Consider the following 11,453-nt stretch of genomic DNA (forward strand, 5'->3'; position numbering starts at 1 on the left):
GCCCCCCTCCCTCATGAACCCTTGTTCATAAATTTTATATGTATTTTTAGTCATAATGTAGAAACAACTTTGCCTACTGCCTGCTTCACTTAATATGATGTGCACAAAACTGCAGTTTCTCAGGTTATAGTTTTTAATGACAGAAATGTTCCCATCACGTCAATGCACCGCAGTTTATTCTTCCTGGGCAGCCTCGTTCTTTCCTGATTTTCAGTGTTATGAATAATTCTTCAATAAACTGTTTGGGGCAGACAGCTTTCAGCTTTTTCTCTGGGGAAGACTGGTTTCTTCAGATGGGTTCTCAGCAGTGTAAGTAGTGGATCAAAGCAGGTGTGCATTTAAAAAATTTTTTAGCTCTTGAAATGCACTGCTATGTTTCTTTGAAAAAGATCCTGCCATATTTGTTTCATGCATTTGTACACATGCTAATACTGCCAGCTGTGTAAATTTGGAAAACAAGTGTTTGAGGGTGACAGGACACTTCCTGATCTCTTTCAGTTCTCCAACATCCGCTTTCCTTTCCGGTCACCAACTCCCAGTCTCCAAAATACTTGTCTTCCATTCCTTGAATGGTTCATGTTCTCTTGTTGCCTGCCTTTCGCACACACCTTTCTTTCACCTACACCCTCCTTCCCCTGCTCAAACCGCAGCTTGGCTGTTGAACCCGTCAGGGTTAAGTGGTCCTCCTTTGTACCCAGAGGCCCCATGTCTGTCCCGATCATGGTACTTACAGCTTTGTGCTGCAAGTGTCTGGCTCCCTTTCTGATTCTACCTATAGACAGGGCCTAACTGGTTCACTGTCGTGTTTATCGTGTGCAGCACCAGTAGGACTCAGAAACGACATGCCAAATGAAAGACTCAACTCCCTGGGAAGCGCCATTAAAGAGAAATGGCGGTGGGTGGGTACAATCTGTCAACAAGGCTATTAGACATTTCATGCAACAAGATTTATTCAGCATAAAACATGGGCTACATAATGCTCTAACTACAGAAGATATTAAGAGGGAAAATGACACGGAGTCCTTTTTTTTTTTTGTAGAATAAGTTGAAGTCTGGTTAAAGCTGAGAAGAATAAAAAGAATTGAGATTATAATTTTGTTTAATGGAAAAAATGTAATGACGAACTAACCACAAGAGAAATGTTTTCTTCTTTTGGTGGGAAGGGAAGGGAAGAGGCATTTTGTTTATGACAGTCTGTGAGAAGAAAAGGAAGCAGAACATTTTCCAATTAAAAAAATCTCTCGGTATTCACAAATCATGGCAGGAAAAATTATGCGATTAGAATCACAGTATATATGAGAGGGCTTCAAAAAATCCATGGAAAAATGGAATTATAAGATAATAGAAAAAATTCCATGAACGTTTTATAGTCCTCTCATATCATGTTTTGGTTTTATTTAGTCTTATAATAAACATTCCTGTATATGAACAATTTTTATGATTTAAGGCCCAAGAAGAAAACAAAGGTAATGGAAAAAAACCCACCAAAACAACTGCTGTCGAGTCCCTTCTGACTCATGGCACCCGATAGGGCAGGGCTGAACGCCCCTGTGGCCTTCTGAGACTGTCACTCTCGACGGGAACAGAGAGCCTCACCTTTCTCCCGAGCATCGGCTGTTGGTTTCAAACTGCTGGCCTTGAGTTAGCAGCCCGATGGGTATCACTACATCACCGGGGAAAGTAGGTAAGACGGTTAAAACCAACCAACCAACCAACCAACCAAACTCACTGCCATGGACTTGACAACTCAGTGACCCTATAGGTCAGGTGGAACTGCCCCTGTGAGTTTCTGAGATGTAATTACTGATGGGAGTAAAAAGTCCCATCTTTCTCCCTGAGAAGGTAAAGAAGAGGGACCTGCGGCTTCAGGGACTTCCACTGTATGGTGGGAAATGGATTGAGCAATTACTGGGTGTCTAGTGTGGTGGAGACCATTATGAATATAAGAAATTTTTGTGAAATGAAGTAATCAGCCATTTTGGGGGATTATATCATATGGACTATATATCAACATATATATGTATATATATGAACAATTCCAACACGGTGCTTCTTCACACCCCAAACCAATTGATACTGAATATAGTTCATGCTTGAATCATCCAAGCTTGAGATTCCATGTGTGAACTATTACCACGCTCCAGAGGAGAGAGATGTCTGTTGGTGGTTGGTAAAATGAACCCATCCCCACGCCAGCTCAGCTCGACTTTTCTCTGAGAAGGCCAGCACACTGACGAGGCCTTACGAGAGCTATTTCCCTTGCAGGTTTAACTTCCGAGGATTCCGCTGGCTGAAAACCATGATCCACACCATCAAGGAGATTAATGAGAGGAAGGATATTTTACCCAACACCACTTTAGGCTACCAGATCTTTGATAACTGTTTTGCCATCTCCAAGTCTGTGGAATCGGCTTTGGTGTTTCTTACCGGCCAGGAAGAAAACAAGCCCAATTTTAGAAACAGCACTGGAGCCTATCTGGCAGGGATGATCGGAGCAGGAAGCTCATCCTTATCCATTGCTGCCTCCAGAATTCTAGGGATCTATTATATACCTCAGGTATCTCAGAACACTGGGCTGGGTACTAACTTAGAAAGAAATGCAAGCCATGCTTATGGGAGGTAGCAAATCATGAAGGTGCTCAGGGGAGGCAAGATTGAGTTGCAGCGACAGACAGGCATGGTGGTGCTAACACTGTTTATTCAGCCTCAAAAGCAAGTATACTCAAAGCAACCATTAACTGCAACTCGGGGTGACCTCATATGTGTGTCAGAGTAGAGCTGCGCTCTGTAGGGTTTTCAATGGCTAATTTTTCAGAAGTATATTGGCAGGCTCTTTTCCTGAGATGCCTCCTAGTGCATTTGAACTTGCCACCTTTGGGCTCAGTAGTAAGGGCATCACCATTCGCACCCCCCAGGGATGCCCCAGCCAGGCCTTATCAAGATTAAATTGATGCCTACTTTGGAGTGGCTTGAGCCCTTTTGGGTGAGCATTCGATTATTATCCAACCGGTTGGGATCCACAAGGATGCTCTGAGGGGCAAAGAGGAATCTATCTGCTACCATGAAGTCTACAAATCCTTGGTGACAAGGAATCAGAATCAACTTGATGGTAGTGGTCTTTTGAGGTTGGGAGTACCTTGAGCCTCTTCTACATCCCTTAAGGATCTCGTTTCAGTTTTTTTTGCTGGGGGTTTTAACTAGTGTGTTGACATTACACTAGGCATTACAGACAGTAGCAGGTCCCTCACCGCTATTGAGTCGATGCCAACTCACAGTGACCGTATGGAACGATGTAGAACCACCCCTGTTCCACACTACAGCAGGTCCCTGGGAGTCCAAAAGGCTTGCAGTAGTTTGAATATATCCAGCAGCTCAATGGATAGAAGGTTTTTGCCGTCTGCTTCTATACAGATTACAGCCGCAAAAACCCTATGAAGTAGTTCTGTTCTGTGACAGGTCTGTCATGAGCCAGAATCACTTGACAGCAACCTTGTTTTTTTAAGACAGTAGAATTATATGAAGCAAAGAGTAGATAGATGTTCAGTATATGTTTTTTGATTGCTTGATAAATGTTATAAAGAATTTATTTTGGCTTTATCGTATATTAATGCTTATTATTCGTGACCTTTTAAGTTCACACCAGCCTACTACCACAAGCAAGGAATTGAACATGATGGTGAGGGCGTGGGGATGCTAACTTTACAGATTATTTTAAATTCGAAGATAGTGACACCTTTCAACACAATTACAGTTAATATTTGGGAGAATGCATTAATAAGAAAGCATGAAATAGCTCCATAGTCATTTTAAGGATGGTTCAATAAAGTATCAATGTGAATGATGTTAAGCTTGTTTGTGCTACTGAAGTAACGTGAGACTTTGAGGTCATTGTAAGAAGCAGTTACATAATGTTTTTGATAAAGCTGCAAATGCAAATGTTTTCCGGAAAATAGTGAGAAACAGAACCAAGAAAGGGGCTTGGCTGACACAACGGACATCTCAGGTGTGAGCCCCACCTGCTGAGCCCCAGTGCTGCTGCTGGAAGTGCTATCTTCTCCTGAACGCTGACTCTGAGCCGGACACTGGCTGGAACACTCTGGGTCGCTTTTCTCATTAAATCCTTGTAGTAAATCCACAAAGGTGATAAAGTGAATTTTCTATAGGAGACACTTTCGAACTAGTTATCTTATTCAATATGCTGAGCCACCTTACAATGTAGGTATGATGACCCTGGTTCCAATTGGAAATGAAGGTTCAGAAGGGTTAAGGGACTCATCGAAGGTCACACACTAATGATTCCGGAGTCAGAATTAGAACTCAAGTGTCTCTGTTTTCTAAATTGGATTCTCTCCTCATCCGAGTATTATTTCCCTGAGTCACCGCTAGAGTGGGTTCACAGGAGAAGCCAAACTGCAGGCAGTGGGAGTGAGAATCAGAGAAGGACTAGAGAAAGGAGTAATAAGAATATTCTGGCACTTAGTAAGGAACTACGGTGCGCTGGTGGTGCTGTGGGGAGGAAGATGGGGCTTTCTACTCCTATCAAGAGTTCCAGTCTCCGAAACGCACAGGAGCAGTTCCACACTGCCCTACAGAGTCGCTATGAGTTGGCATTAGCTCTATAGCAATGAGATAGGGCTTTTGTTTTTTGAATGAGTGAGAATTCTCTTGAAAGCAGTGGCTAAATTTTTTTTTAATGAGAAATTGACGGTCTATGTGGAATTTTTATATAGGAGGCCCTGTAGCAGGTGACGTCTTAACACACGGCACGGGAGTAGGCCAGAGCAGAGGGGAAATGCTTTTAGTTGGAGAGTCAGTGAAGTTGAGCGTAAGCTGCAGCAGAAATGCATGGACGACCATCAAGGAATTCATGGTACTGGCTACCCCTCCTCCCCTTCTTAATTTCTCACTGGTGGAAAACATAGTCAAGGATCATTGGCCACAGGAAGACAAAAGTACATCTTTATCCATCTAGGCAAGTTCCTCTAAAATTAGAGTTTCTAGTAACAGAGAACTTGGTTCAAGGCTGAGGCAGAAATAAAACTCCCTAACACCTTTCAAAAGCTAAGTTTTGGGACCTATGTACTCAGAAGTTCTGGCAGAGAGAGAGAGAGAGAGAGAGAGGAAGCAGAGGTTGAAGGAGATAGAGGTAGAAGATGACAGAGTTACAGACAGGGAGAGAACCAGAGAGTCGGACAACGGAGAGAGAGAACTGAGCCTGCCACACAGAGGCTCACTCCATGGTCTGTATGGATGGGAAGCTATGCAGTGGTGCTCACAAACTGGATGCCATCCTCTTAGTCGTTGGCTCCTCCAGCTCCCTTGGGATGCCCTGGTCGAGGAGGGTGGGGCATGCAGAGTGTTGCCATCAACAGTCACACCCACAGAGTAGCGACAGGAGTGGAAGCTCTTTTGTCCAAAGACTGATGTGAGCACAGAAGGAGAAGTAAACTTGAAGTTTGCTTCTTTCCAATACAAATCCTCAAGGGTTGTGTGATTTAAAATTGGGATATTGTTTTGTAATAATTGCTTGACTGTTTTCCCTTGTAGGTGGGCTATGCCTCTACCTGCTCCCTTCTTAGTGACAAATACCAATTTCCAACGTATCTTCGCACCATACCCAGTGATACCGCCCAATCCAAAGCCATGGTAAAACTCATTCAACACTTTGGTTGGGTCTGGGTAGGCACCATAGCAACTGATGATGATTATGGAAAATATGGAGTAAAAATTTTTAAGGAAGAAGTTGAGTCTACCTCTGTCTGTATTGCATTTTCTGAAGTCATCCCCAAAATCTATTACTATGAGAAAATGCAACAAGCGATTGATTCTATAAAGGCAAATAAAAATGCCAGAGTCATTGTGCTTTTTGCATCTGATATTGATCTCAGCCCGTTTGTGCTGGAAATCATTTATCATAACATAACTGACCGAACATGGATCGCAAGCGAGGCCTGGATCACCTCAGCCCTCATTGCAAAGCCTGAGTACTTCCCATATTTTGGTGGAAGTATTGGATTTGCAATACCAAGAGCTGATATACCAGGATTGAAAGAATTCCTTTATGATGTACATCCTAGCAAGGACCCAGACGACGTCCTGACCATTGAATTCTGGCAAACCGCTTTTAACTGTACTTGGCCCAATAGCAGTGTTCCCTACAACGTCGACCACCGAATGAATATGACTGGAAAAGGGGACAGATTATATGCCATGTCTGATCAATTCTGTACCGGAGAGGAGAAGTTGGAGGATCTTAAAAATACCTACCTGGATGTGTCACAGCTAAGAATTACAAACAATGTCAAACAAGCTGTGTACGCTATGGCTTACGCCCTGGATCAGCTAAGCAAATGTGAAGAAGGCTATGGTCCGTATATCCCAGGAAACACCTGTGCATATATACCTGACTTTGAAGCATGGCAGGTAAGGTTTTGTTTTATTTCATGAACGTTTAACAATAGAAACAATTTATATGATTCATTCCAGCTGTTTGTCTTTGTACTTAAAACTTAGTGCCACGAGTTCATCATGTGTTCATTTAAAAGAATGGCCTGCTTATGTGACCACAATGGACATTTTTCGGTTTCTAGTTGTTAAAGAGTTATTATTGGGTCTATGAGGAATGATGGGAAGCCCTAAAAATTGTGCCTTAGGGTTTTCTTCTTTCCCCCCCTCATCTTCCTTTTTCACATTGATTAAGTTAAGTATTCTAGGTCTGCAGAAGTGCTTCAGGGACCAGGTTTCTTTGACACACTTGGGTGGTTGGAAACTGCGTCCTCCCTAATGGAAATCTACCGGTGAAGTCATCCTGTGGTGCTCTCTCAGCTAGGTCTCACTTGCTGAGAGAGCAGCGTGCCGTAACAGAAGAAGAAGGAGAGATGAAAGGGCAAGTGACCTGGAGTGCTGCTCTGGGTGGATGGCCATGGCCATTGGACGTCCCTGGGGGTGCTGATTCACCCCAGGCTTTCAGTAGTAGCCTTGTGACAGAGGTAGGTCAGGGCTAATTTTTTCTTTCTTTCTTTTTTAATCATTTTATTGGGGGCTCATACAAACTCTTATCACAATCAATATATTCATCCATTGTGTCAAGCACATTTGTACATTTGTTGCCACCATCATTCTCAAAACATTTTCTTTCTACTTGAGCCCTTGGTATCAGCTCCTCATTTCCCCCCCTCCCTCCCCCACCCTCTCTACCTCACAAACCCTTGATAATTTGTAAATTATTATTATTTTGTCATGTCCTACACTGACCAATGTCTCCCTTCACCCACTTCTCTGTTGTCTGTCCCCCAGGTAGGGGTGTATATGTAGATCATTGTGATCGGTTTCCCCCTTTCACTCATCATTTTTCTTTTACCCTCCTGGTATCGCTACTCTTATTACTGGTCCTGAGGGGTTTATCTGTCCTGGATTCCTTGTGTTTCCGGCTCTGATCTGTACCAGTGTACATCATCTGATCTAGCCGGATTTGTAAGGTAGAATCTGAGATCATGATAGTGGGTGGGGAGGAAACATTAAAGAACTAGAGGAAAGGTGTATGTTTCATTGGTGCTATCCTGCACCCTGACTAGCTCATCTCCTCCCCACAACCTTTCTGTAAGGGGATGTCCAGCTGCCTACAGATGGGCTTTGGGTCTCCACTCTGCACTCTCCCTCATTCACAATGATAAGATTTTTTTGTTCTTTGATGCTTGATACCTGATCCTATTGACATCTCATGATCACACAGGCTGGTGTGCTTCTTCCATGTGGGCTTTGTTGGTTCTCAGCTTGTTTATTTTCAAGCTTTTAAGACCCCAGACACTATGTCTTTTGATAGCCAGGCACCATCAGTTTTCTTCACCACATTTGCTTATGCACTCGCTTTGTCTTCAGCAATCATGGAGGGAAGGTGAGCATCATGGAATGCCAGGTTAATAGAACAAAGTGTTCTTGTGTTGAGGGAGTACTTTAGTAGAGGCCCAATGTCCATCTGCTACCTTAATACTAAATCTATAAATATATGCACATAGATCTATTTCCCCATCCTCATATATAAATGTATTTATATATGTACATGCCTATATTTAGACGTCTATAAATGCCCTTTGCCTCCTAGCTCTTTCCTCTATTTCCTGTTACTTTCCTCTTGTCCCACTATCATGCTCAGCCTTCATTTGGGTTTCAATAATTCCTCTCGGTTACATTGCCCTTGATCAAGCCCTACCAGGCCTCCTACACCCTCCTCGCCATCGATTTTGGATCACTTGTTGTTCCCTTGTGGGTGGGGACAATTTCACAACTTTCACAGTCCTGAAACTGATGCCCAAGTCATCATAACCACCACTTGTGTGTCAGTTTGCCGTACCATGGTGGCTTATGTGCTGCTGTGATGTTGGAAGTTATGTTACAGGCATTTCAAATACTAGCAAGCTTGGTGAATAGGTTTCAGCCGAGCTTCCAGACTAAGAACAGACAATGAAGAAGGTCTAGGCTGTCCACGTCTGAGGAATTAGCCACTGAAAAGTTTATGAGAAGCAGTTGAACATTGTCAGACAATGAAACCTTCATGAAGAGCAACAGAACACTGTTAAACACAGTGCCGGCAGATGAGCCCTTCAGGCTGACGGCATTCAAAATGTGGCTGAAGAAGAGCTGCCCGCTCAAAGATGAGTTGACCACAATGATGCAGATGTAACTCTCGATGGGAGTAGAGAGGCTATCTTTCTCCCGCAGAGTGGCTGGTAGTTTTGACTTGCTGACTTTGCTGATTGCAGCTTAATTCTTAGCCACCACAGCACCAGGGCTCCTGTTCACTCTACTGGGTATGACAAATTCAAGAGGCAGGGCATTCATCCCTCACCAAGAAGGTGACATTTCGAGATGTATCTTGAAGTACAATGCTGTCTGTGATGGTAGAGTAGCTAAAGTACATGGGAAAGAAACCAATAAGTAGAAGAGCTGAACAGAAGTTTTTGAAGAGCAGCTTGAGAAGACAACGCACTGTACTGACATGTGCAAAGGCCCAGAGTTAGAAAATAAAAAAAGGAAGCACATGGTCAGTGTATACCAAGTTGAAAGAAATGAAGAAAAAAATTCAAGCTTTGTGTTGGAAAATGGAAAGGTTCGATGGGCAACATGTTCAACAGTACAGGAAGCATTAAAAGAAGATGGAAGAAAGAAAAGAAAAAAATAAATAAATAGGTTTAAAAAAAGAAGAAAAACCATGTAAATGGTTCCATGTCTAGTTGATATCCTGTCCCAGAGTAGATGAGTATCTCTTGGTTAAACAGGGAGGAGGACTTGCTATAATCCATCCGTCCAGTCCCCATTTCTCTCCGGGTTCAGTACCCCAGGACCCGCCTACCCAACAGTACCGACACCCTTTTAGTCCTCAGCATTCGTGGAGAAGGGTGCACCTTCCATCAGTCCTCAATGCTCTTCCTGCTGTCAGGGAGGGAGCTAGTGGTCTAGTGCTGTTCAACAACGCCCCCCCAACCCCCCAATTCCACCTTTAGACTTTCAGTGTGTCCCCCTTGTGAGTAACCTCCAACCAGTTCAGATGAGTTCAGATGTGGTGTCCCACTCTGGCCCCCAGTCTGAGGTCCATAATCGGGGTTCCCCAGGAGCTTCATGGCTTTGCGCCCATTGCTGGTCTGTTGCACTCCCCTCTTGTTTGTTCCTACGTGGGTCAGACAGACCGGCCACTCTCCCCAGTCTGTCTTTAGTGTTGTCCTCTGTAGCACTGTCATCTAGGGAGGGACAGAGGGGCGTCATGTCTTGAGCTGGGGTCGGCCCTGCAGTCCTCTCTGTTAACCAGCTGCTCCATGCAGGGATGTTGCACTTCAGGATTGCTGCACCAGAATGAAGTCTTCTCTCTTTCTCCCTTTCCTGTGAAGACATAAAAAATACCCTCCCATGGGTGGATTAGTGCCCTGCTCCCCCCTTGCCACCTTTCCCCCTCACCTTCCTCTGTGGGCCTTAAAGGCATATGAGAAGTGGGAAAAGATGTCTTTCAGCACATCTTTACCTATTTATTATTCAGCACATTTTTAACCTATTTATTTTATTTTTTTCTCCTTTGGGTGTCTATCTGTTTAAGACAGGCAGGATAAACAAGCCCATGGAGACAGTGATGTGACTGTGACCAATTGTTCAGTGGGGTTTGGGAGGGGATGAAGTGTGGGGAGGGGAATAGTGAGTCAACAACCCCAGGGACAGGGGAATAGCAAGGGTACTAAATCAAATGGTGAGGAGGGTGTAGCATTCCTGGTTGTACTTGATCATTGAAACATATACGAGAGAGAGGGACTACAGAGAGATAAACAGCACGTCAGCATGATGGTGGGGTAGGAAGAAAGAAGAAAGAAAAGAGGAAGGAGGTAGAAGAAAGTAAAAATTATATATAGGGATAAATTGATATGTTAATATATAAATATAGGCATATTTCTCTCTATCTATATCTATCTGTCTATCTATCTATCTATCTATCTATCTATCTATCTATCTATCTATCTATCTATATTCCTTGATGTATATCAAGGAAGCAGATGGATTTTGGTCCTTTACTCAAATCTTACCTCAGTACAAGAACAGCTTGTACTGTTCCTGATACTCATCTTCCCTACACAAGTGTGGAAGACAAAATGGGTGCATAAGCAAATGTGGTGAAGAAAGAGGATGGTGCCTGGATATTAAAAAATACAGTGTCTGGAGTCTTAAAGACTTGAAATAAAACAAGTGGCCATCTAGCAGGGATGCAACAAAGCCTATATGGACGAAGCACACCAGTCTGTGTGATCATGAGGTGTCAACGGGAATAGGTATCATAAGTTAAAAGAACAAACAAGCACTCAAATAGAAGTGAAGGAGCATGGACAAAGTGGAGGCCCAAAATCCACCTAAAAGACAATTGGCCAGTCCCTCATAGAAGGGCCACACTGAAGGGATGTTAAGTCCAGGATGTGGTATAGCATTGATGAAACACACAATTATCCTCTAGTTCTTTAGTATTTCCTTCCCTCACTATTATGGTTCTTATCTTACCTCATTAACCTAGTTAGACATGAACATGCTCATGTGTATAACTAAGATCAATAGATGCATGAAAGGCAAGATAGATAACCCTCCAGAAACGATAATGGGAGTAATGATTCCCTGAGGATTCAGGAAGTGGGGTGGGGGTGGAGAAGGGGAAGCAGCTGATAGCAATGATGACTGTATATTCCCACTGCAGGGAATGAATAACAGAATTGTAGGTGAATGGATATATTTGACAGTGTAAGATATGGATGATAATAATAATAATAATAGTTTTTAACATATATAATAATAAGGGCTCCTGGAGGGTAGGGTGAGGAAGGGAGAGGATAAAGGGGAGCAGATATAAAGGAATTCAAGAAGAATGAAAATGTTTTGAAACTGATGGTGGCAGCAGTTGTGTAATTATGTGTGATCTAATTGCATTACAA

At 43.2% G+C, this 11,453-nt stretch overlaps 1 protein-coding gene across 1 annotated transcript in view; it reads left to right on the top strand.

Moving 5' to 3' along the window:
* Positions 1–11,453, top strand: part of LOC101646987 (vomeronasal type-2 receptor 1-like) — a 31,895-nt gene that overhangs the window by 4,519 nt on the left and 15,923 nt on the right. The window contains exons 3-4 of the mRNA XM_045297658.1: positions 2,266–2,557; positions 5,548–6,423. Of these exons, the coding sequence (XP_045153593.1) occupies positions 2,266–2,557; positions 5,548–6,423 (1,168 nt within the window). The remainder of the gene's footprint in view (positions 1–2,265; positions 2,558–5,547; positions 6,424–11,453) is intronic.

Source organism: Echinops telfairi, unplaced genomic scaffold (genome assembly GCF_000313985.2).
Source record: "Echinops telfairi isolate 266 unplaced genomic scaffold, ASM31398v2 ScPeMD7_7420;HRSCAF=8458, whole genome shotgun sequence".
Taxonomy (NCBI): Eukaryota; Metazoa; Chordata; class Mammalia; order Afrosoricida; family Tenrecidae; genus Echinops; species Echinops telfairi.